The sequence below is a fragment of the Medicago sativa genome, chromosome 8 (assembly GCF_051527215.1).
Source record: "Medicago sativa cultivar Bolivia chromosome 8, Bolivia_mono, whole genome shotgun sequence".
In the NCBI taxonomy this organism is placed as follows: domain Eukaryota; kingdom Viridiplantae; phylum Streptophyta; class Magnoliopsida; order Fabales; family Fabaceae; genus Medicago; species Medicago sativa.
The window spans coordinates 81,596,458-81,622,977 of NC_140756.1; the positions used below are offsets into that span (position 1 = coordinate 81,596,458).

Sequence of the window (26,520 nt, forward strand, 5' to 3'; positions counted from 1 at the left end):
CAATAATCCTTTCATTTTCACATGGTGATGCAACAGAACATTACACACTAGTACCCTAGCAACTTAACTATTCTACTACATGATTGATATAACGCAATGAAGCACAGACACGCCACGGATTATTAGCGGTGTCGACGTGTCAGTGTTCGTGCTTCATTGATAGAACAACTAATTGTAATTTTCATTCTGATCCACCATAGTTAGGTTTTTGACTCTCAATAGTTGCGTCAAGATATTCTCACACTTTAGATTATTTGGATTCTCTATAAAACTAATCCTTAACCAGTAACGAGACATCAATTCTTTTTATACAGGGTTGGACTGCCTCTAAAATAGACGACTCTAGAAGAAATTGAACTCGGATCTTTTATAGAAATAGAGTCAAGTTACCTACTCTCCCTGTAAAAGAATTTAAAATATGAGAATAAATTGGGAGTACAAAAAATCATCATCACATATGTATATATGTAAGCAAGTAGCAAAAGAAAACATGATTAAAAATTGGAACTATTAATTTAATTTAAATATGAACATGACAGTGGGTTTCTCCCTCCTAATTAATTTGTTAACCACATATCCATTGCCAATTAAGGGGTAACTTTTTTGTGATATATCTCTAAAAGGAAAACAGCATAAGTCACCATTTAGATTTGTTTGTAACCTTATGGAGTACAGCATTATTAATTTAATGGACAAAGTATATATCAGCTTTAATCATGTCATCTTGTCATACATACATTTCTTTAAACATGAATATGAGCTGTAAGATCAAGGTGTACATATATATGTGCCTAAATAGTCAAGTACTCAGATAACTTTTTTCATTTTCTTTTTTGCTTTTGTTTTCATTCATAGATGTCTTGCGGTGATGTGTGTGAAAGTTTATGGGACTGGTTGTTTCAGTAATAACATGGTCGAGGTCGAATATACCTTATCATACAACTATGATCGATATTCTTTTTCTTCATCTTTATTAGTTTATATATAAAAATGAAACATATCTCAAAAAATATATATATATAAACACAAACATATTACTATTGGATATCAAGATTTTTTAAAAGAAAAATTTCAAGTATTGCCTTTGACAATCATTGTCATTTTATATCTTCCCTCATTTTTCATCACACGACCTTTCATATTTGTTATTTCTCAATTTAGTATTTTTTGTTACATGCAATACCGTGTGAGACAATTAAACTTTGATGGTGGATAGATTTAACTTTAAGAGAATATAGGGAATGATACCCCCTAGTTGCACCCTGCCTTTCAATTTCAAAGAACAGAAAATCTAAATTTTCATCACATAATAATTACTAGGATGAAAGGTAAATCATAAGAGGTTGCACAAATTGAGTGAAAAAGCTTAATTATGGTATGTATGTTGGAGCAATTATAGCAATCCAACCCAACTACTATTGCTATGATTTGATAGTTCTTTTTCTTTGTTGGATCTCCTTCCTCGTTTAGATATGTGATCTTTCTCAAGGTGAACAAGGATCACACTTTTTCCCGTTTTTAAAACAAACTCAGCTCTATACACTTAGTTAAAAAATGATGTATTATTATTTTAAGGGTTAATTATGTTTCTAGTCCCTATAAAATAGCGACCTTGTAAGTTTAGTCCCTACTTAATTTTAATAGCATTTTTAGTCCCTATAAAAAAAAATTTACTTATAATTTTAGTCCCTGCTAAAACAAAGTTTGATTAATTATCCTTAAACTCTTAAATTTTTGAACGATTTTTTTGAGACAAGATTAGAACACTATGAAAGGTTCGTTTACTAAAATTTAGAATTTTCTGACATGAAATGAATTAAATATGAATTTTTTAAAACGACAAAAGTTAAAGATAAAAAGTAGTAAAATCTGGATGTAGAAATCAAATTTTGCAATAATTTTTTGCGGACGAACTTTTAGTAATGTTCTAAACATGTCTGCAAAAAATTGTTCAAAAATTTAAGAGTTTAAGCATAAATTAAACAAATTTGAATTGAGTAGGGACTAATACTCAGTGCAGAAAAACAAAATTAGGGACTAAAAATGCTATTAAAATTAAGTAGAGACTAAACTTACAAGGTCACAATTTTATAGGGACTAGAAACATAATTAACCCTTATTTTAACAAGTGTTTAACTTGTATTTTAAAGATAAAAATGACGTATCTATCTACCATAATGTCTAAAATAACTTTTTTGTTTTGACACGATGCCTTAAAGAACTTGTTAGCGCGACGTTTACAAGGGTAATATATCATATTTTGTGGCTGAAGTATTGAGATTCCATTCTAAAAGCCAACATTTGAACATGGATAAATTTGATATTGGTTTATCGTCTTTGAGATTGTAAAGGTCAGATTAAATTGGTTCTTCAAATCTTTCAAAAAAATAGTAATATAATAATCCTTTAAATAAAAAAAACACAGCAATCAATTTTATTATATTTTTAAATCTAGTACTATAATTTTGTGTGTCTGGTTGTGGTGATCAGGAAACCGCAGTTCACTTATTTTGCGGTTGTAATATTTTTAGTTCGATTTGGAATCATATTTTGCTTTGGTTAGGTTTATCTGCGGTGTTTCCAGGTGACATACGGCAACATTTATTTCAATTTACTCATTTGGCCGGTTTACCTAGAGTCACTCATCATTTCTTGACAGTGATTTGGTTTGCTTCGGTTTGGGCTATTTGGAAGGAAAGAAATAACCGTATCTTCCAAGATACAGCTTCTGACTCTTCTATTATAGCTGAAAAAGTGAAACTAAATTCTTTCATGTGGCTGAAATCATCACATACTTCTTTTATATATGATTATCATGACCGGTGGAAAAATCCACTCCCTTGTATGAGTCTTTTAGTGTAAATTGTTATAATTTTTGTTGGTGCTCCGTTAGAACAGCACCTTACTCTTGTACTCTGGTAGGTTGGTTTACCTTTTGCATATCTTGTGCACGGTAAATTAACCTTGTTATAATATATATATCATTTTAGTTTGTTCAAAAATTTTTTTTAAAGTATCTATATTTGTCTTCATGCATCAAGATATCATTCAATAGAATATATGTAAGTCTTTGTTGATTTTGATAAATATTTCAAAGGAGACATCATGGTGGATAAACTAAATTGAGGACTTGAGAATTTCCTGAACAGGATGGTGTAACATAAAAGTATCATCCAAACTCGATTGATGACCGAGATCAATTAACTTTGCTAAAATTGATGAGTAATCTAGACCGTTTAATCTGATTGCGATTACTTACAACATGAAATTTTGTTCTTTTCTACATCACCAAATCCAAATCCCCAAATTGATTGGTGTCTTTTACTTTAGGAAATTAAAATATTATTTTTATAAATTTAAAATATTGAATTTTACGACTCTTACAATTAAGGGAAGCATTGCAAAGATGTTGATATATTATTCATTTGAAAACAAAAGTGTGTTTGGACTGATTATGTGGTTTGACTAGGTTTGGAATAGTATTTGTATTTTTTCCTTATTGATGGTTTGATTATCTTGGACCCCGGTTGGCTTTTTTTAATATGAAGTTGTTAGGTGTTAATTTATTTATTTTTTTTAAAAAAATCAGAGTTTCTTTTTAAATAATTATTACGTGGAAAACATATTGAAAAAAATGGTGATTGCCAAGTCATTGACACGTCAGCATTTTTAAACAAAAAAATCGAAAATAAAAGGATAAAGTTGTGCACATTTTAAAAGGTAAAGGATCAAAACGAAAAAAAAATATATATATATAAATGATCCAATTGCTATAAATAAATAAATAAATAAATAAATAAGATAAATGACCCGTCAAATAATTTTGTCTCGAAAACATGTCTCTTCATTGAGAGGAAATAAAAAAAGTATAGTCAAAAAAATCCTCCATAGAAAAGATCCAGGAAAATGAAAAACTTAAAAAGGGAAGCATAGCATAAGAGAACTCTTCCATCACTGAGTCATCTGAAGAAACATCACTAAAAAAATAGAAACACACATAGAGAATAGTGCTTTTAAACTTGATGAAATAGTAAAAACATTGTCCCCTTTTTAGTGAGGCGCCAAGCACACGATCAAATATGACTCTATCAACTTCACAAATCACAGCATTCCAAATGCGAACTGCCAAACATATAGTAAAAAAGTTAATCAAATCTCATTATATTTAACACCTACAATGGAGACTGAATAAGCAGAATTTACATGTCCAATCTATGTTGCTATCTTGTGCTACATAACTTTATTGTCACTGGTTCAGGCAAATTCAATATGCAGACAAAATTAGGCTTTTCAAATCATCTCATGAATTAGCATTATTTAACAATTGAAATCTGGAAAGTTATCTAATAATCAAAACTAAAGCAAGTTAATAATCAAAAGTTAAGCAAGTTAAGAATACAAGGGACAGCTAAATAAGGAACAATTATTTATGCAGATTAAACCCAATCTTAATCACCTTTGAAATGATTCAGTAAGAAATAAAGAACATAGTAGTTATTAGGGAGAGATCACACCTTAGAGGGATACAACTCAGTCAAATATAAGTTGGCGAATTCCATCCCTTAGCACTTTATATAACTTATTGAGAATGTTGTACTTCTTACTTAGGTCCAATGAAATATCATCAATAATCATTGTCTTCAAAACAAGTCCTTTTTTCAAAATATACTCAACAAATAATAGCTCATCTGGAAGTCCTTGATATCCTTTAAACTGAAGAAAAGTTAAGTGTGATATGATACAATTAGGAACACTTGGTTGTGTAGCCCATCCTGGTAAAGGCGACTCTTCCTGCGATGACGAAAGACACCACAACATACATAAGATGTAATCATGCATATATGGTAATAAATCGAGGCCTCTTGTGTAATCTATTTCATTAAAACATTGAATTGATAAATTTCACATCATTAAGTGGTGTTCGTGAAGCAAGATAAACCATTGAACAAACATTAGAACTCATCAAACCTGGTCATTTTGAATTATGAACTTGAAGCAGATTACATGTCTGAAGCAGACTCAACAGAAAATTTGAGTTGAACCACGGAAGAATGAGTTCCAAATGAATTAAATGGCAGAATTCTGGAAAATGTAGATCAGCAGGGTCACCCAGAAGCCACTGTTTGTTGACAACAACGAGTAGTAAGACGTAATATTAGCTTGTAATTAGAAAGCTAATATGTGTGTAAAATGTACACATCCTTTACTCTACTATCCTAGGACTATTGTTAGTGATATTAGGTATTGCAGGATTGATTGTATTCTAAGACTTGTATATATGTGTGTACGCATTTTATCATTTTATCAGTCATTTACAATTTGGTATCATATCTATATCCAACTATGATAATAAACTATACCTTTGTTGTTGAGCAACCCAACGATAGATGTTTTATCCCAGAGAGAGCATTAAGGAGCTTGAATAAACATTTGAAGGCCAAAGAATGATCACTTATTCACTCGAGGAAGGAAAAACATCAAGAGAAGCTCTCATCACGTTTTGTAAGTTGCTAACGTCACCAAATCTGATTTGGGTAAGGTTAAGATAGTGAGGACAAGGCGGATTGTCATACAAGAAAGCACCAACAGAAGCGATATCAACATCGATTTGCAAACTCTTCAACGTAGGTGGGAAACAAATATTGGCGTAATCCTCATAATAAAGGTAAGTATTCAGATTTTCTAGGATAGGGCAGCCAACAAGGAATGCATTCATTTCAGCCATTTTCATACCAGGGAGTTTCAACTTCTTCAGTGATGGTAAACAATGAACCACCTTAGTAAATTGTGGTATATATATATCACCACCAAGACTGAACTACATGTTAATTGTTAGTATGTTATCATCGTGTCATGTCACATAAGAGTAGCAATATACGTGATTTTAATAATAATTAAAAAACAAAATACTACTATAAAAAATGACTTGAATTTGCTTGCCTGAGGGAGACGAGATTAGTGCAAGCAGAGAGGGCGGTAGGCAGGTGGTAGCTGAAAAATACCGCAATATCATCGAGTATGAGGTCGAGTTCCTTGAGGTCAGGCCCAATGATGGAGCGGAGCCATGTATCTATTGAACATCTGCAGAATTTGTTGTCCACGAGAGATTTTGTACATGAGAGACGCATCTTCTGAATTTGGTAGGGTTTACTGAGAGAAGAAAACACGCCGTTTACAAAAAGGGAAAAGGTTAGGAAGAGCTTAAATCGTTGGTCCATGTCATCTTGGTCCATGTCATCATCGTCAAATTTGTCAAATTCAAAGGATTCATCAGAAAAGTCGAGAACGAAGACGTCTTTCCAAATGTTGCGCCATCTGCGAGATAGAATGCTTGTTTCAACAGAGCTTTTGGTTGGAAGGAAAGACATGATGTGGCTCACTATACAGTCTGGGAGACTACTGATCCTATCTTCTTGTTCTTGTGCTGCTTTTTGCCGTTTAGAGTTCGGCTCTGCCATTATTGATTAGGGCAAGGTTTCAGTTTGGAAAAAGAATGGTATGCTTGCAACTGTGAGAAAGATAAATCGATCGGTGCAAGCTTCAATTGCTATATGATAGGTTCGCGCGGAATAAACTTTTTTTCGAAGGAAGCTGACTCATCTTCCTATACCCGCTCTCTCTAAACCCTATAATAACAAACAAATCAAATATGTGGTTTAATATATACACTAAAAATTAACTAATTTGTAACAAAAAAAAATCCCTTTTGTATAGTTTTTTTTTTTTTTTTTTTTGTGGTGGCCCAGACCTTGCATATTTTTATGAATTGTCCATACCAACTGAGTTAAACTCACGAGGACCCTTTTGTATAGTTGTATCCAAACAAACTAAATCATTTGTTTAAAAAAATGATTTTTACTACGGTAAACAAACGCAAAATAGATTCTAATATTTCATAAAATCTCTAAAATATTTTATGTCAAAATCACTTTTATTTTAATCCGTAACAAACGACCCTAAAAAAAATCAAATCTTTGTCACTAATTTTTTGTTTTTTTTAAAATTTTTTTTTTAAAATCTTTCTCGCATCCCTTTTCACAATAAAGTCTTTCTTCAAATATTTTAAAGAATGATAAAATTATAAAAAAAAAATGGTTTAAATAAAAAATAAAATTAGAATAAAAAATATAGATTACAAATTAAACTAAAAATTTCTGGAGTTTTTTGTTTTTAGGGAAAAAAAAATGTTTGAATATATAAAGGGTATCCTAACAATTTTGTTATCATTGAGAATCAAACTTGATAGTATATAACACTCTTACACACCCTACACGCTACACATGCTTTGAAAAAAACGCATGTCTGCAAGTCCTCCTACCGTGAACTTAAATATAGCATAAGTCTCTAAAGTTTATTCAAACTTCCAGTCAAAAAACAAGTTTACTCAAAATAATACAGTGTTATTACAGGATTAAACAAATCCAAAATCATTTATTTTAAAAACCGATTTGCACTTTTTCAAAACTTTTTTAAAATTTGTTTACCATTTTTTTTGTTGCATAGTTTACCAGTTTGGTGGAATGAATTTGGATGTTAATATCGTCTCATATTGACCAGTGAAGCTTGTTTTCTTTGAGATGAAAACAGTGAAGTTTGTTTTCATTGTAAAATTTACGGTTACTTACTCTTGGTGTTAATTTATTTTTGAGAAATGATATTTGAACAACCTTTTTTTGACAACTTTTGTGACAACTTTCTTTCTCATACTCACATTATACTCTTATTTTCTCTCTCTATTGTTTTGGTTTTCGTGTCAATACCTACTTTTCTTTATAAATTTATAGTTGTCCCAAAAGTTGTCACCAAACTGGTTGTTCAAATAACACATCTCTTTATTTTTGGATAGAGTCAAAAGTTTAAAATGCGGAAAAAAGAGAGAGCAGTTGAGGTTGGATAAGATGTGCACGTCCAATGCAAGTGGTGATGAAATTGATTCATATGTTTGCATATGGGTAACTCACTTGGTTATGTTAAGCTATTAAAGAAGTTAAGTAGTTAATGGTTAGGGTGACAAATGAGAAAATACAACATAACAATTAACATACCAACAAATCTTCTAAAAAATTAAAATGATTCTTCATGTTTGCTCAAAAACACTCAAATTATTTGAATGTATGTCCCTATGGCACATACCCGGGATACAATCGAATTATATATATTTGACTTTTTATCAAAAACTATGTTCCGATTGATTTTTTCCAGAGGTTGAACAAGTTTAGAAGTCTATTTAGCATTGTTGCAAGTAGTGAGTGGCCACCCACTCTCGAGGCCTAACATCAGGGTAGCATTTGGGTGACATTGAGATGTTAATATTATGTGATATTGGTCAACCACAATATCACAAGTGTAAAAAAGATTAAAAGTGTTTTCCCTAAAACCATGGCCTCCCTTTGCCACAAAAATCCACCAAATAATTTAACTTGTGTCAGTCACTGATTCTGGGAGTGCACTATTGCAAAGTGTTCAACAATTTGCGTATGTGTTGCAATCAAACCAATGTACCAGATGCACTCATAAACATCCAGATCCAATGCACCTTATTATTTAGAAATAATAATATAATAAAGAAAAAGAAGCCTAACCCACCTGCCCTTAATCCCATGGTTTTATTATATTGAGTCACACACTTCATGCTCCTTTTCTCTTCCTTTTTAGTACTCCATTTGTTTAAGGAATATTTGGTTATTGGGATACCCATGGTTTTAAGCCATCTTTTACACTAAACCACTACCTTCTACAGTGCCATATCTAATTTGCTAAAGGTGCTTTTCTTTAACTTGATAAAGTGTACCAAATTAATAAACAATGAGATATAGGATCAAGGGAAAAAGAACATGTGCATTTTATTTTTATGGACTTCACTGTCAATTTTAAGACACTAATTGTGGATAAGGTTGGTATTTAGTAATAGTATTTGCATGCCATGTGATATTTGCATAAAGATATATATAAATAAACAAAGCTAATTTTCATCTATAATAAACCCTTTAAGAATAGTTTGAGTATTTTCCTATTAATTAACCGACAGTAACAGAAATCAAAGTGAAAACAACTGTCTGAGACGGTGGATTTCATCTGAAACCATCAAACTCCACCTGCCTTAGTGCCACTCTTCTCCCTTTCTTAGGTTCAAAATAATTTTCATAATGAACAGTCTTTCACCAACTCACCTTATAAATAGGCAACAAACATCAGCTACTTATTCATTCAAAGCTACACCAGTTATCTATTCACCTGTTTACAAACAATTCTTTCATTCTAAGCTTTTGTTCAATTCAATTCAATTGAATCTTTGAAGATGGCCAAGAGAAATGTTGCTGCTAATTCTCCTCTTGAGAGAACCAGCTTGGCTTATCTGGACCAGAGGTTGGCCATGGCCAAGCGCTGTTCTCATGGTAATGCATACTTTACTATCAAATGAATGTATAATGTAATCTTTGGTTTCCTTGTTATTGTATTTAGTTTTTTCCATTCCTTGTGTAAACAGAGGGTGTACTGGCTGGAGCTAAGGCAGCTGTTGTTGCTACTATTGCCACTGCCATTCCAACTGTAACTACTCCTTCCACCTATTCAATTTTCTTTGGTTCATGCTTCCATTAATTTTGATATAGTTCTGATTATTAGTTTACATTTAAAATAACCACTTTTAAATATCCTAAGAAAGATACTTTTTGGTATATAATTAACTGGAATTATATATGCTTGACATGCAGCTGGCTAGTGTTAGGATGCTACCTTGGGCAAGAGCAAACCTGAATCCCACTGCTCAAGCTCTCATAATTTCTACAGGTTAGCTTACTCCTCCTTATTGCCCAACACTGATCAACTAGCTTCCTCACAATCATTGCTTGATACAGCTATCAAACCCTCATATTTTGTTTGTAGTGGCTGGAGCAGCATATTTCATAGTAGCTGACAAGACTGTATTGGCAACTGCAAGAAAGAACTCCATCAACCGACCCTCCAATGCATGAATTACAAATGCATAACTTGGGATTGTGGACTCGGATGCACTGCATTCGGCTAATCTTAAATCCTTAATTAATATTTAGCCAGTTTCATGTACTAGTCATCACATATGTACTTATAATTAAAGAATGGATTGCATTTCAATATTGATAGAGCACTACATATGTACCAATCAATCATATTATATGAATGCAAATTAGTAACTTCTCTTTCTGCACAAGTGAAAATTATATATTCCATTGAACAAATAGATAATTAAGTTTCACCAGCAATCATTACATGAGCAAAACCCATCTTTAAAATGGTGAAAACGGTTTCTATCTCTTGCAATTATTTCCCTATTGAAAATCTTGGATATAAGCTTGGTAGCTGAATGACAGTTTCCACAAACACGAAGATTCTTCACGATCCGAATTGTAGTTCCAGGCTTTGTTTTTATCAAACCGAAACTAATAGCCAACTTCTCACTGTGTTGACTCAAAGCCCCTTCCTTCCACTCTTCATCCATATCATAAAGTACCTCAGAAGTATCAGGCACAAATCCATTTTCCTCCAAAAGCTTATCTACCTCATTCAGCATTTTATAAATATTGTTGTATTCTGGGTGGAACTTATCACCAACAAGGAACTCATGAACAACACCATCAATCTCTATAGAGGTGCAACCGGGAACTTTCTTCATTCCTTTGTCATTTAACCTTGTTCTTATCCTTGCTACATCGTCCCATCTACCAGCTCCTGCATATATATTTGACAGAAGCACAAATGCCCCTGCATTTTCTGGCTCTAATTGAAAGAGGTGCTCTGCTACATATTCACCCAACTCAACGCGTCCATGAGCCTTACAAGCACTAAGAAGAGAACCCCAAATAGCTCCGTCCGGCTCCATTTCCATGTTTTTCATAAGAGTCTCTGCTTCTTCGAACTTTCCAGCTCTGGCTAGGAGATCAATCATGCAACCATAGTGTTGCAATTTAGGACTGATTCCATAATCTTGCATCATTGAATTGAAATAGTGTTGTCCAAGATCTACCAAACCAGCTTGTGTACAAGCAGATAATACACCAACAAATGTAATGTCATCGGGTCGAAATAATCCCTCGTTGACCATTTCTAAGAAAAGTGCAAGAGCCCACTCTGCATGTCCATGCATGGCAAACCCAGATAACATGGCATTCCAAGAAGACAAATTTCTAGAATTCATCCTTCTAAATACCCGTTCCGCCGCCTGAATACACCCACATTTTGCATACATGTCAACGAGACTTGTCCATAGAGAAGCATTGCCGTTGTTCTTCAAGTTCTTATCTATGTAAGCATGAACCCACTTACCAAGGTCAAGAGCACCAAGGCAAGCACAAGCATGAAGAATGGCCAAGAAGGTAACATCAGTAGGCTTTACATTCGACCTAAGCATGACCTCAAACAATGCCAATGCTTCTTCATACAGACTCAAGTAAGAATAACCACCAATCATAGTATTCCACGAAATCGCATCTTTTTCCTCTATCCCATCAAACAACTCACGCGCAGTATCAATTTCACCACACTTACAATACATATCAATAAGTGCATTCGTCAACTGAAGATTCGAACCAAACCCATTATCTCTAACCCAAGAACCAATCCACTTACCCAATTCACCTGACCCAGTGCGACCACAGGCAGAGAGAACAGCCACCATTGTACTCTTGTTTGGTAAAACATTCGCCTCCTGCATCTCATAAAAACACTCAATAGCTTCATCAAAACGACCACTTTGAACATACCCAGAAATCATAGCATTCCATGAAACCACATCTTTAACCGGAATTTCATCAAAAAGCCGTCTAGCATCATCTAAACAACCCTGCGAAACATACCCAGTAATAAGAGCCGTAAAAGAAACAGCATCTCTCAGAGAACTTTTATCAAACACCAACCGTGCAAAGTCCATTTCACCAACAGAAGCATACATATGGATAACCGAAGTATGAACGTGTGGGTTATAATGAAGTTTCAACTTCAAAGCATGAGCATGAAGCTGTTTACCTTCATGGGTCGCCTTCGCCTTCGCGCAAGACTTGAACAAAAAAGGAAAAGTATGAGAATTTGGTTGAACACCATAATAAAGCATGCGAGAAAAAAGGTGCAAAGAGGATAATGGTGAAGAACTCAAAGAATGGCCACGAATGAGAGAATTCCAAATGAAAACGTTGTGTTCGTGTTGTTGTTGATTCTCTTCGAAGAGGGAAAGAGCGTAGGAGAGGTCGCCGGAAGGTGAAACGGCGCAAAAATGGATGAGTTTGCTTTGAACGAAAACGGTGTTGTTGAGACCGGTTTTGATGATTAGAGAGTGAATTTGTTTGAAGGTGTTGATGTTTTTGCATTTTGTGAGGAGATTAAGGTAAGGATGTTGTTCAAGAATCTTGTAAGGAGGATCCGAACCTGGAAGGAAGTGAAGAATCGAAGGTGAAGATGTTACTAACAACATTGTAACCGAAATTTCTTTTCCTGGTAATTACGGTTAGTTAGTTAAAAATAAATCCGTACCAACATACTCCGTACCAAATTACGGTTAGTTAGTATAAAATTAGATTTTTATGCCAGTTTTTACCCAAACTAGAAAAAAATTGCACCAAAAAAAAAATTAGCTTCTTTTTTCTTGACAAAAAAATAGTTTTTTTTTTCTTTCTTTAGGATGACATTGTTTCAAAAGATATAGTTTGATTTTTGACATAAAATGGTTGGTTAAAGAAGAATAAATATTACATAAAATGGTGATTTTTTTTTTACCAATACATAAAATGGTGATTGATCAAAGAATAAATTACTTATTTTTAAAGGGGAGAGTGGTTCGTGTTTTGAATAAAAAAATTCCATCACGTGAGAGAGACCCAAATCAAAGTTTGGTTGGCTTAAACGAAATGATAATTTGAAAGTCATTGAAGTGTGCTTTAACTTTTTTTTTTTTGTTGACAAAGTGTGCTTTAACTTTTAAGAGAAATGCTTTATTTCTAGAAAAATAACATGAAGAATTCTTTAAGAATAAAGAATAGTCAATCACAATGCACTATTTGCCACAATTCAAGGAGGTGTGGCTGAAAAATAGGAAGTGGACAAATAAATCATCCAATTAAAATTTGCTAACTATTTCTTAAAAAATTCTTGAAGCTTTTTTTTATTGAGAAGTAGCATTTTCCAACTTTTAAAATATGATTGGTAATAAATTAGGAGGTAAAAATCAGTTTGCGATTTAAGAAGTGTAAAAATGGATGTTAAGTGTAGAGCAAAGAGTGATTCCAATGTCGCTTGTTCGGTTAAATTGTCTTGCTCAAATCTATTACCAAATATCATTAGAGAACTAATTACTGCACAAACTTGAGTACAACTACTTGCTACAGATTTGATGGACAATCAAGCCAAGAAACAAATAGAAGATCAACATGGCAATACATTTTGTGATATGTGTATTGTTGATTCTTTAAGTGATGTAGTGATAGAGAATGACCATATTGGAGAATATAGTCATTATGTGAAGATCTATTTTAATTTTCTTTTTGTTTTTCTTGTCTCTTTTATTCTTAAACTCATGTCCTTCTTTTTTTCCTTTTTTCATAAATGAATTTACGCGCTTAAATAAAAAATAATTATTTTTACTTATTTTTAAAGATCAAACTATTTTATTTCAATTATTACTGTGAATCTAATTGTCCATTTTATTCAAATGATGGTTCAAGTAGGGATTAAATTTTCCAATTTATTTTTTCAATTATTAAAAGTTGCTTTTATTGTTTTTCGAAAAATGAATTGAGTGTCCAATTTTTTCTCAAGAACTAAAATGAGTCCTCACACTATTTATAAAAATTGTTAGTATAATTAGAGGTTGTTTGCTTTCTGAAAATAAGAAGAAAAAAACTCTCACACTCTCCTAACATCACACACGTCCTACAAACATGATCCCATTTGACCCTATTTGGATTATATTTTCCAAAAATATAATTTGAAAACTCTCAAAACTTATCAAAAAAAAAAACTTGTTTAAAAAAAAAAAAAAAAAAAAAAGAAAACTCTCAAAACTTGGAAGTTAAGGTGTTTTGTCATTAAATTCCTTAAAATCTTGTTTTAAAACCTATCAGAAAATACAACCTTAAAATAAACTTTAACATTTCAAATTATATAACCTAAAACATATTGAAACCCCATCAGACCATGTTTTATCCATAATAGTAGTCTTAACATCGACACATTTGAGATTATATGATTTGAATAAGTAAAATATGTGTTTGGATTATATAATTTGAATTGTATCAACATAGAGAAAACACACACTCGCCAATAATCCAATGGTTATCGTCCTGGTGCGTCCTAATCATGGGTCCATATGTCTACGTGCAACATGTTCCCCTCCTCTTCGGCAACAATCTCATAAAAGTAAAACACCTCTTGCTCATATGACCTAAGAGGATCTCCCTTAGGTATAGGAAACAAGTACAAATGTGAAAATCAAAAATATCATCTCATGATTCCGTATGTTGACTAGAAATCATGCAACACATTACCTCCCAAGTCCTCAACACACAACACATGATCAATAAAGCTGACACATGCCACAAACACTTGTTGTTGGGTCGTCACAAGTGAAGCAGACTGAGCTGGATGCCTGATAATGGTATGGACAAATCCAAACTATACCAACACGCACTCTGACAGATAACTAATCATGCAAGATGCATATATGATCCAGATTGAGTACAAGATGATATGTTGGAACTAGTTGTAGATGTAAGCCCTAGAGCCCAAGATGCATATATGTTTTAGAATAATAAATTCCATATAATAGTTATTTTGTTTAAATGTATCATTAAGTATGACTTAATTGTGAGACCCCATTAAACAATGAATCTGTTGTGAATTCAGACTCAAAAATCGCATCAATGAAACTTAGATGTATGGATTAAAAGGGAAGTAGTAACCAATATCAAAGTAATCTCAAGCAACAACAACAATAACAAACCTAGATCTAATCTAGGAACCAAATATAAATCACAAAACCTAACCTAATGATAAAGAAAGAAGAGAAACAAACACACCAAGAAATATTTACCCAGTTCGGTATGAGCTACTATGGAGGAAAGATTGATCTCTCCTATCCACTATTGACTGACGAACTAATAGCCCAATGAGATTAAACACCCTTTTGATTTTTAACATGATATTTTATAGAATTTTACTACGACATCATTTTTTAATTTCTAATTTATAAATAATACATTTAAATATACAACAAATTAATATAAGCTAATAAAGTTCACTAATTTTATAATTTAATTCAAAGTAAAAATATTTAATATGCTAATAGTAATAAAAAATATTATTTATATCTTAAGTGTAGCTGATCTTTTTAACCAAGTAAACTTTGTCAAAAGTCTTAACAATTAACATACTCCATCTCAATAGATTTTTTTATTGACATACCGTCTATCCTATTCTCACCCCTAATTAGAATGACAGAGGGGGAAAATAACGACGGAGGGAAGTGAGCGGCAGTTAACAGCTGCAGGAGACATTTTGATATTTTTAGGGTGTGAGTGAGCAAATTTTTATGTGAGAATAGCAATTTTCTTTGTTTGAATTATTACATCTAACTTCTAAATGTCTAACTAAAGAAAGCCATTAATTCAAAACCAATAAAAAAAAAACCCTAGTATATGCTACCAATTTTAATATTTATAATATTACCATAAAAAAAAAAGTACTCCTCCAAAACTAGGGTCATGGTCGCCACTAATTAGGACCGTCTTTGTATCCATCTTTCGTTTTTTCACCATCATTTTTTTCTCCAATGAAATAAACTTTGATGTGAATTCCAATTCTGTGATGCACATATGAGACAAGTCGTATATCATGTACCATTTATTTTCACTATTAGATCAATAAAGCTCACCATTAAATCATATGACATATGATGTTATTTGTTGATCTGATAATAAAAAAGACATTTATGCGTAATGCAAGACCATTTTACTCATACACGTTAACCAAAACCTAATTTGTAAAGTGAAACGCTGTGATCTTTGATAACATCACATATAGATTTCACTTGCTGAGTCATGAATGCAAACTTAAAAGAAAAATACTAATGCAAAATCTGAGTAACAATATAGTGTGGGATAATTTGTAGGTATTAGTCCTTTAATTATTTGATCTAAAGTTCGATCCATGGTCAATGTGTATGAAAAAAAATTGAGAGAGGTCAACCCTTAAATAAATCTCAGTTACTTCAAACGGATTAATGTTCACATATACTCGCGGATGACATCTTTGTTGTAAGAAATATATAAATGTGACAATTGGTGGGGACAATTATATATGCATATAACTTGCATTGCCCTCAAAAAAAAAAAAAAACTTGCATTGCCATAATGTTTGATGTCTTGACGTGACTTTCAAAATTCCCAATTGCTAGCACTAGCAGCCTGTCCTTTTAGAGTTTAATGGGTACAATATCGGTGTAAATTAATTTTGCCCTGGTATTTATCATAATTAAAATGATTTTTAAGGCCTGAACTGGTGCAAAACAACACTTTGGTGGTGGGTGGACCGGTGGTTTTGAAAATGTAAAAGGAACGGCTATATTTTGGAGGCATTGTCATTATGATGTGGATTCTCTAAGTACTATTATTGAATAGCCTTCCATTTTTTTGATAAAAAGTTTCACACGTTCAGAATATAAAAAGAGTGGCAATAATATCTGTCATACAAGGTTCTATTTCATGTCAATTCAATTAATTATATGTGGAATATTCATTTTGTCTGGTGAAAATTTACTAGTTATTAGGATAACGATTCCTTCCTTATCATCAATGCAATGCAACTGTGGATTTAAGTTCAATTCATCCAAGCCATTGCCAAAACAACCTTGTGAACAGTCAGGTTGATTTTTGTAACTATAAAAAAATAAAGTAACAAAAAAAAAACAAATTGTTTTGTAAAAAGGAAAATATATACTATAAAAAAATAGCAATAAGGTGAACAAGGACATATATTATTGAGGCATGATGCATACAATACAATACAGGACAAAGCAAGTAAAAAGCATGAACATGGGAAGTAATAAGCCAATTGAGAATAAAATCAAAACCAACTAAGCATAGAAAGAAAGTCAAAAGTCAAAAGTGTTCACCAAAAAAAAAAAAAAAAGAAAGAAAGTCAAAAGTAGTCAGTAATAAGGCAAGCAACAAACCATGATGAGCAGAAAAAACACAATGCAGGAACACAAAACAAGGCATTGTGTGACATGGCTTTGCATAAGACAAAATTATTGTGTGACATGGCTTTGCATAAGACATTTCTTTCATGGTTTTTTTCCTATAATATAAGACCACGATTAGAGCAAACTCCAAGAGTAGGATAGGGAAAACTACACTGAATTGGATACAAGAGAAATCAAAGGGGGATTTCTAAAGTCCAGAAACTTGGTGTGTATCTTCACAGGTAAGCTTTGCTACATTACATTACATTGATATATACTTGAATATGTGAGTGTGACAATAGTTGATGGTAATTAAATGATAATGCTGTCAATTTTTTTAAAATATTTTATCTTTCCTTTACATTGTTTTTCACTCTTTTATATTTTTTGAATTTACATTACACTTCTTCCATGACGTCTACCAACCATTTTGGGTTTAAAAAAGTTAGACTCATACGGGGATATTAAGTAAGTACTAATTAAGTGTTTTGATGGCATGGTTGTTATTCATTATTTCTTTATGGGCAACAAATCCATATTATCGTCTATATATAATATGTCTTAGGTTAAGAATCACACAGATATGACGTGGACATAAGTTAACAAGTGAACGCCAATCATCATCTTACGGCTTTGTAAAGTTCAGTTAGATTCAAACCAAGTTCTAATATGATATCAGAGTATATTCAAAATTCATGTGACTACTTGCTATTGAATTTGCGCTATCAAACCACTAGGATTACGAGTCCCACATTTGAAGAGATATTGACCTAAACATAGATTAACAAAGACTAAAACTACATGCTAATTCTTTTTATAGACTAGTACATCACTTTTTTATAATTTTTTTTACTATATTTATAGGAAAAAACCCAAAAAGAAGTGTCTATTTTAATGATGATTGGAGGGGAAAAACTCGTTACATTCTGTTATGTTTTTGAAAATTTGAAGAGAAAGTTGGGGTATTTGGAATGGACTTTTTTTGGAACAAAAAGGAGAGCAATGCACTTCATTCTATCCTATTTTACACAATCTATTTTTATGGGAGTAGTCTATCATATTACACGATCTAAACTATATAATATAACCTTACCTACTATGACATCTATTCATTTTATCCCGTTCTAGCAATCCAAATATATTCTAAAAATGATAAATTGTGTTATGTTGTTCATAGATATGTTCCCATTCACAAATTGATAAAGGATAATGAACTAATTGACTCGTAAAAGAAATAACTTTCTTTTTTTGCTACAATACATGCAATAGTTTGTTTAGTAGATATATAAGATTTGAAGGTTAAGTTTCAATAGAAAAAGAGTACTATTATTGACATATTAACATTTCTACTTTAAGAGGAGAGTAAAATAAAGCTTAAAAATTTGTTTATCAATATTTTTTGGAACCGTTTCATCAGATATTTATGAAGAATATAAAAGATGGAAAAAAAATAGACCACAGAGATGGAGTCGCTAAGGTATAAGGTTAACGTTTGTGTCGCAAGATACGTTTCTACCACTTGCATATAAATCCTAGTTTGGAAGACCAAATTAAAAGAACTTTTTGATTCCACTGTATCACTTTTTTGAAACCTACGTTACTCGGTTTCAACTTTCCATTCTTCACAGCATCGGTCCGCCGCATACCTTTTTCGTTGTCATAATAAAATTCTTTTTTTCTTTGGCAACTGTAAAAAAATCTTATCACTTGCATTTTGCTATAAAATATTATGATAATGAAGTAAAGTAAACAAACTAGACGTCCACAAGTGTTATCAACTACAAAAAATGTCAAAATTGTGAGGTTAGACGCTATAAATGGGGTTCGAACCCTGATTTTTCACTTATGTGTATGAGTTTTCAATAACTATTGTTATTTCGTCCATCTTAAAAGAAAGAAAAAAACTAAACAAATAAGGAATATTGTGCTATCAATAGTTGCTTGCTTTCTGTTTTTGGACTAAATTACTCTAAATATTCACTTGTGGCAGAGTTAGAGTTCATAAAAATTCATTTAAGAGAAAGTAGCTGATTTAGTGGGTGTTCGGAAAAGCGCTGAGGTAAAAATTCTCGCGTCTCAATGTATATTTGCCGTTAAAATATGGAAGCTACAATTTGTAGCTTTACATTGGACGTACGTTTGGGGCCATATAAACATGAAAACAAACAGGCATTTGGTTCGTTTTGTTTTTGACAAAACTAAGTTAGTTCTTGAAACCGTAAAGATCTATTATTCATTCCCTAAATTCATTAAAAATATTTTTGAAGCTAAAATCTCTAATCATATATTCATTTTTGTTTTGATAGAATGACAAATCATGTAACTGAGCATTGTTAATTTTAGGTATCATTTTAAAATTATATCAACTTTATGAACCAAAATTATAGGATGCATACAACATACAAATTTAGAGACTAAATTGATGACTTATTAATTCAATTCAAATATTGCAGTCATGCATTTAGTTAGTATACTAGTTGGTAGAGAAGAAAAGCAAAAAGTACTGATAGTGGATATGAATCTTCGAATGACATTTCAATTATTGGCATAAAGCACTTGAAACAAAGTAAAAACAGAACCTTGAAATGGTTGTAGAATCAATTCTACTTAATTATTTTACTCACAGTACTTCCTAATCTAATGCAAAGACACCATCAAACACTGTTCTGTATAAGCCTACTACAAAAGGATTGGATAACTGTTAAACTTGTGTTGTTGTTAAACCATAGGTGGGGTTGAAGGTGGATTCTATTGGAAATTTGCAGTCTACCACATAACAACTACCCCTCATATAGCCTTGCTTCCCCTGGATATGTTCCCCTCAATAATGCATAGGAATCACGTAAAGATGGGGAAAAGAAGACTAGATAGAACAAAACGTGTAAATATGCACTATTTACCCAACTTTCCCATAATTTCTAAAAATAACAAGAGAAAAAGTAGCAATACATTTTTATCCACATCTTTTAAGCAATGTATAGATTTAGAATCCCAAGTGAAAACCATTGGAAGATTACCAGGGAAAGGAAAGAGACATTAATGTCCCCCACAATAGGTCTTTCAACTGGTATATAAAGCCTCACAACATAAGCATCAAACTCACATCCTAATTTACAAACCATTCTTAAACTACTATAGCAATATCAAACTGTTATTGTGTGCATTCTTCTCTTATTCAAAACTCTTCTTCAAAGGTAAATTTCTTGTATCTATCTTTGTCATTCACATCTTAAATATTTTCTTCTCTGTGAATGCTATATGTAAGTTTCATTCATCTTGAAACTAGGATACCTGAAACTCCAATAAGTATAAAGTAAATAACATTGCTATGCTTTCATGACAGAGTATTCTGTCATCCAAAACTATATTTACTTGTGCAAATAACTTAATGGATCTCTTTGCATGTCTTTTAATATAAGCAGGGGTCATAAGTCATAACTTATAAAAGAAGATTTGATAAGTTAAGGAACACTGAAAGAATTTTAAGTAGCACATCCAGGTTTTGAGATCTGAAAACTAACATAACCAACAACTAACATACCAACATTTGCCTATAAAAAAGATAATGAATTGACTTCATAACTTATAAAAGAAGAATTGATATTATTCTCCATTAACGTGCCAATTCTAGGCTACATACACAGGGAATTGAATCATAGAGTTTTTTTATCTAGCTGCATTGAAACCTAAATATCTTAAAATTTACCACTTCACATGTTTCCACAATGAACAGGAAAATGAGCTGGTCTGGAGGAGATTGGATGTGTGGTGCTTGCGAGCACATAAATTTCAAGAAGAGAGAAGCATGCCAAAATTGTGGATACCCAAAGTATGGAGGCCCTGACCCATCAACCTATAGATATAACAGGACTGAAACGTTGGCAGGGGACTGGTTTTGCACTGCTATGAACTGTGGAGCTCACAACTATGCAAGCCGATCAAACTGCTATAGATGTGGTGCATTTAAAGATCATTATTCTTCTGGATATGGGGGTAACATGGTGACTTCTGGAGGATATGGATCAGACTGTAGTTCTCCCCCAGGATGGAAAAGTGGAGACTGGATTTGCCCTAGGTTAGTTCACATTATCTTCATATAGTTTGAGTCCTGATAGAACTTTGTGATTTGTCATGCATGTACATGCATTTTATCACAATCTCTATCCTCTAAAAGTGTTTTTTCTCAGCTGCATTTGGTTAATAAAGAGATTGCATTCAATTACAACTTGAAAAACCAAAAATATGTCAACTGTCATAAAAGGTGAACAGTGTAATTTAGTAACAAGTAATTCATATACTCACAAAAGCTGCATTTCCATGCATTGAAAGTGCAATCTCCTTTTCTTCCTCCGAGAGAAGGATAGGATTATAATCGGCCCTTGCAAAGTAACACATAGTGATGATAAGAACAAAGAGTGCAGTATTTTTTGCAGGACAAAGCCATAAAATGATTAAGATTAAGAATAAGGACCATATTGATAATTACAATACAGACAGTGGTTTTTTTTTCCAAAAATAATAATTATGATGATAATACAGATGGTGGTCAATATAAACAAGTTTAGTTGATGATAGCAACTTGTATCCAATTCTTCCCTAATTTGAGTATCCTTGTTTTATTTACTTTTTTATGTCATGAAGCAGAATTGGCTGTGGAATGCATAATTATGCAAGCAGGACAGAGTGCTACAAATGCAAAATGCCAAGGGATTATGGTGAGAAAAGTTTACTCTTTAGACATATCATCTGTCTTTTTTTTTTTTAAATATTGTCAAGCTGTTCTTTAGAGATAGTTATATATCATTGGTTCTAATATAATTATTACTTATATATCATTGGATCTAATACAATTATTACTATTGTTTGTTTCAGGCGGTGCAGACTGAATGTAAAAGAATTTCAGAGGACTTGCAGAATCACTAATACCCCTCAACATCTTTCTCCTCCAAACGAAAATCCTATTTAGCTTTCCCTACATCAAGCTCTAGATAAATTATCGATGAATGCCCTCTGTTAGAATCATAGCAATGTTTTGTCATTAGGAAGTAATGAAGGATATCAAGCAGCTATTGTTTCTTGCTAAATGTACTAACGAGAAGGTTAAGAAATGAAATCCACGTATATTTTCCGAATTCATTACGGAAACTTTCCCTTGTCAGCTTTCCCCCAATTCAAATGTAAATGCACATGAATACTTGCCTTTGTGTTTATCACACACACAGCAGGAACAGCCCGACGGTGTGCTGGTAGGGAACATCTATTTTATTCAGTTGTTTCAGTTAGGGAGGTCTAAACATTGTTTTGCATATTTGACAAATTAGGAAGAGAATTTAGACACGTGTCATGGGCCGGCCTTAATCACTAGATTCGACAATACTATAATTACTAGGGAAATCAAAAGAAGTTCACATTCAGAGTAACTAAGTGGGCAGTTTAATTCAAAATCCAGCTTAACTATCAAGCATATAATCTCTGATTCTGAGCACAAAAAATAACTATATATCTTAGAATCTAATGCAATATATAACAGCAGAGATGCTACAGGTGCATATTCTATATACTTGTTTTCACTAATTAATTCGTTGTGGCGCATGAGCACCGTCATGATTCGTTGTTATGCTCCAAATTGGGAAAGAATTCTATTTCAAATCATGCAACAGAGCTTCATTATCTTTCATCACTAGCTTAATATAAAGTTTGGAAAGTCAAAAAGCATATATATGTTCTTTGTGAAGGTGCCCTATTAGGATATTACTACTTAGCTTTCAAAATATTCTGGACTTTCTTTAAGCTACCTTTTTATTTATATGCTTTGAGGATGTTAATAAGAGAGGACCCATCTTAAATAGTTCCCTCAGCATATTGCAGGGAGGGATCCAAAGAGCTGGACCAACCATCACATGCATAGCTTTTCCTTTCTGGATATCCTCATCTAGGAAAAAGATTAAGCGGATAACAACTTAATTAAGCGCTTATGCATAAGCTATTTCTATACAAAAGATAAAATAAAGTCAAATTATTTTCATACAATCTATAAGCTGTTTTTATAACCTATCATGGAGAGTTTATGAAAGTAAGCTGAAAACAACTTACGTAACATGTCATAAGCTCTCTCAAACAGTTTCACATGTGCTTATGCCAATAGATAAGTTCAAATAAGTCAATCCAAGACCAAACAGGGCCTAAGGAAATAAATGATACCATTTAATTTAACTATATCCCAAGATTTACAAACAATGACATTATGTACCCTATCATGTTTAGAGCAGGTTGGAAACCTTTGAATTTCTCGAAAGAAATGAAAGTTTCTATTGTTAGTGTTTAGAGTGTATAAAAGTCCATTTATATACAATGCAAGGTTTGGATATTATCATACAAGTTAAATAAAGTAAAATTATTTTCCTATAAGCTATAAGCCGTTTTCATAAGCTTTCTTAAAGAAGTTATGAAAATATAAAGCTCCGGCAAAAGAAGGGTGAAACAGAGTGTATAAATTATAGATAGTGTTTTTACCTTGAATATGCAAGAGAGTGACTCATTGGTCACACAGAAGCAACTATGATCACTGTTCCTGGTGACCGGTGACCACGTCCGGCAGCGTTTCCCGGACAGTTGAGTTCAGTGTAATACAAAGCGAAAAGTGGCAGCGCGTGCATTCTGTTGTTTTGAATTTCGTAGAGATGTTGAGTTGATGGGCCTCTTGGCTATGAAACCGGGTACGTAGTAGTATCAGTGCGGGTACAATACAGTATACGGATACGCAAAAATTTAAAATTTATGAAAGGGAAATGATATGATTAGGATATATGTTAACAAATTTTTTATATTAAACTTATATAAATGTAAAATACTTCAAAAAAAAACATTGATTACTCTTCATTGTTGTGTAATTGTAAAATTGCAATTTACAAAAAATAATATGTGATCAAAATAAAAAATGTGAAGTTTATGATATCAACAAATGCATCAATAAAAGAACTTAAATCTCATAATTTCTAGCTCAATTAACAAAAAATTCTGAAATTGTTAGCTCGGACGTCATGATTGGGGTTTGAACCCCGTCTCTTCCACTTGTGTGTTAGTTTACGATGACTTTGTTATTTCCTCTATCTATAGAAAAAATTTAAAATAAAGTTTGTTAATGTTGATTGATTGTATCTCTCTTGTCTCGTCTCGTCCTCTCTCTCTCTCTCTCTCTCTCTCTCTCTCTACCTTCATCCACTAAAAACATAATTTTTGATTGGTTAATCGAAAAACAATTATATTTATTCATATCTTACATTGAATCGTATACATATCCATTAAATTTTGACTACAAAACCACTTTTTTACCCTTCCATTTGTTTTCTTCAGAATACGTATTTATGATATATCTTATAAGTATTTGTGTATGTATGTCGAGTATCCTAAAAATTTCTGATAAAATATTTTTTAAAATTAAAATAATTAATTTTGATACTCCATGGATATGTATCCGATACGAATACGTCTCCATATTTAGAGTATTCGTGCTTCATAGGTATTGAGACTACGATATGGATAGGTCTCCATATTTGGAGTATCCAGGCTTCATAGGTATTGAGACTATAGTAGTAGTACTACTTTTTTTTTTGTTCTCGTGAGCTTAGCTCAGTTGGTAGGGACAATGCATAAACATAAAATATGCAAGGTCCAAGTCCAAGGTTCGAACCCCGGCCACCACCAAAAAAGTACTACTTTTTTTTTATTCTCAAATATAACATATATATAATAAAAATAGTCTCTCGATTTCTCATTATTATGAATTTTCCACAATCATCTTATTTTTGGATATTTTTGTTAACGTAGCATATTCAATAAGGAAAATGGTGTGTTAGCGCTTATAGGCACTTTTATCCATATTTTTCTAATTTTTTTTGTTACAAAGCTAATTAGCGAAAAAAAAAAAACAAAAGAACAAACTAGTTTCTACAGAGAAAAATTCCGGCTCCGTCAATCCTTAGAAGACTTCGAAGGTCTTCGCGAGGTGAAGCGTGGAGGAAAAAATTAATATTTGAGGAAGCTCTAAGCTTGGCCAAAAAATCCGCGCATTGGTTCATTTCTTTAAAGTATGACAAGTAGTGACATTAATTTGATCAATGAGTTACTTGATGTCTTGGATCAACACCATAAATATGAAACTTCATTGGAGGGCCTTTGATGAGACTAATACAATACAGAGAGTCAGAGTAACAAACAAGATCGACTATTTGCAAGTTATAAGGTTGATTATTGCTACCATTAGTGCTCCCAAAACTTCGTCATGATTCCCTTCTCATAATTCCACGCTTCACTATCTTTCTTTTGTAACCATTATTCATCATATGTCGGGACTCATCGTCGTTGGTTTGCACTTAATTTCATACCTGAATTCCTTGTGCTATTGTCTTCCTCCATGCGTAACAATGCTACACAACATTTATCCAAATGTGCCAAGAATCCACATAATAAGCATAAGCCTCTTAATTGTTCATTAAATTTAACAATCTTCCATTTTACCCACCCTGCCTCACATAATCTCCTTTCGTAGTCGTACTATCTTTTCCTTTTTTGGACTTGACACTCATATATGTCTTCCACGGACCAAAGTTAATGCTTGAATGATACTATCAAAACACACCAATAAAGTTCTCCATAGGCCGACCTACGACTTTTGTCATAGAAGGTCGCAAATATGTACCAAAAACTTAAATGAAATAACAATTAACAAATTCCAAATCCCAGCCATCATGTCCATTCATCATGTGTGTATGGATGTGTTTTCTATTAGAAACCTCCTTGCCACTTAGTTTTGCATGCATTTACACTTCCTCCTTCATTAGAGCATCTTCAATGTTAGAACCAAAATTTTGTTCTTCAACCATTTTTTATGGGCCCATGGATGCCAATAAAATTTAAGAACTATCACTCATTTCTACTCCAATGTAAAAAATCATATTTATGTTCTTCTATTACTTTTTAAGGTCCCCACAATTTCTGATTTCCCTTGTTCTGGGCGTTCTCCAAGAGAACTGTTCTCTAAAGTGGCATCCACATCATTCCTCTCCAATGGACTAGAAAGTAGGAACAAGTTCTTAGTGCCTCAAGACTGTGCATGAAACAGCGCTGGAGATGCTCTTAGAGAACACGAGACATCAAACAAGTGACCCAAATCCTATAATTTTAGATGAAATCTCAAGGATGAGAGAAAGCCAAACACTTAACTCATAAAACTTAAAAAGTCCTTTAATTGGAGGATTTATTATCGAACAAATTTTGAAATCCTTTAATGTGAGAAGTACAACAAATTACTTCCTTCC

General features: G+C 32.5%; 3 protein-coding genes, 1 long non-coding RNA gene and 1 pseudogene across 7 annotated transcripts; 2 read left to right on the top strand and 3 right to left on the bottom strand.

Annotated features, from left to right (window-relative positions):
- Positions 1–4,442: 4,442 nt before the first annotated feature.
- LOC146902191 (F-box/FBD/LRR-repeat protein At4g26340-like) lies at positions 4,443–6,458 on the bottom strand (annotated as a pseudogene).
- Positions 6,459–9,205: 2,747 nt separating this feature from the next.
- On the top strand, positions 9,206–10,189 carry LOC146902192 (early nodulin-93-like). Its single transcript, XM_085738901.1, has 4 exons — positions 9,206–9,395; positions 9,488–9,549; positions 9,714–9,789; positions 9,886–10,189. The coding sequence occupies exons 1-4, from the start codon at positions 9,299–9,301 to the stop codon at positions 9,972–9,974; spliced, it is 324 nt and encodes a 107-aa protein (XP_085595027.1). The 5' UTR covers positions 9,206–9,298; the 3' UTR covers positions 9,975–10,189.
- Positions 9,884–12,488, bottom strand: OTP82 (Tetratricopeptide repeat (TPR)-like superfamily protein). Its single transcript, XM_085738900.1, has one exon. It carries the CDS (start codon positions 12,440–12,442, stop codon positions 10,232–10,234), a length of 2,211 nt encoding a protein of 736 aa, XP_085595026.1. The 5' UTR covers positions 12,443–12,488; the 3' UTR covers positions 9,884–10,231.
- Positions 12,489–20,143: 7,655 nt separating this feature from the next.
- Positions 20,144–23,870, bottom strand: LOC146902194 (uncharacterized). 2 transcript variants are annotated; one of them, XR_015024008.1, is made up of 2 exons: positions 23,717–23,870; positions 20,144–20,494 (listed from the first exon to the last, which is right to left on the bottom strand). It is a non-coding gene; the product is annotated as an uncharacterized LOC146902194 (long non-coding RNA). The 2 variants fall into 2 exon arrangements; XR_015024009.1 differs by lacking the exon at positions 20,144–20,494 and adding an exon at positions 20,787–21,581 and having other exon boundaries at positions 23,717–23,855.
- Positions 20,261–22,339, top strand: LOC146902195 (Ran BP2/NZF zinc finger-like superfamily protein). Of its 3 annotated transcripts, none has more exons than XM_085738903.1 (4): positions 20,261–20,397; positions 20,937–21,278; positions 21,845–21,918; positions 22,076–22,339. In XM_085738903.1, the coding sequence occupies exons 2-4, from the start codon at positions 20,941–20,943 to the stop codon at positions 22,087–22,089; spliced, it is 426 nt and encodes a 141-aa protein (XP_085595029.1). In that variant the 5' UTR covers positions 20,261–20,397; positions 20,937–20,940; the 3' UTR covers positions 22,090–22,339. The 3 variants fall into 3 exon arrangements, with proteins under 3 accessions (XP_085595029.1, XP_085595030.1, XP_085595028.1); XM_085738904.1 differs by having other exon boundaries at positions 21,848–21,918; XM_085738902.1 differs by lacking the exon at positions 20,261–20,397 and having other exon boundaries at positions 20,929–21,278; positions 21,848–21,918.
- Positions 23,871–26,520: the final 2,650 nt, after the last annotated feature.

Excerpts from the sequence above, each read along its gene's own strand:
- LOC146902195 (XM_085738902.1), top strand. The coding sequence starts at position 20,929 with ATGAACAGGAAAATGAGCTGGTCTGGAGGAGATTGGATGTGTGGTGCT. Across the intron at positions 21,279-21,847 it reads GGAGACTGGATTTGCCCTAG|AATTGGCTGTGGAATGCATA; the intron begins GTTAGTTCACAT and ends GTCATGAAGCAG.
- OTP82 (XM_085738900.1), bottom strand. The coding sequence starts at position 12,442 with ATGTTGTTAGTAACATCTTCACCTTCGATTCTTCACTTCCTTCCAGGT.
- LOC146902192 (XM_085738901.1), top strand. The coding sequence starts at position 9,299 with ATGGCCAAGAGAAATGTTGCTGCTAATTCTCCTCTTGAGAGAACCAGC. Across the intron at positions 9,396-9,487 it reads GGCCAAGCGCTGTTCTCATG|AGGGTGTACTGGCTGGAGCT; the intron begins GTAATGCATACT and ends TTGTGTAAACAG. Across the intron at positions 9,550-9,713 it reads TTGCCACTGCCATTCCAACT|CTGGCTAGTGTTAGGATGCT; the intron begins GTAACTACTCCT and ends CTTGACATGCAG.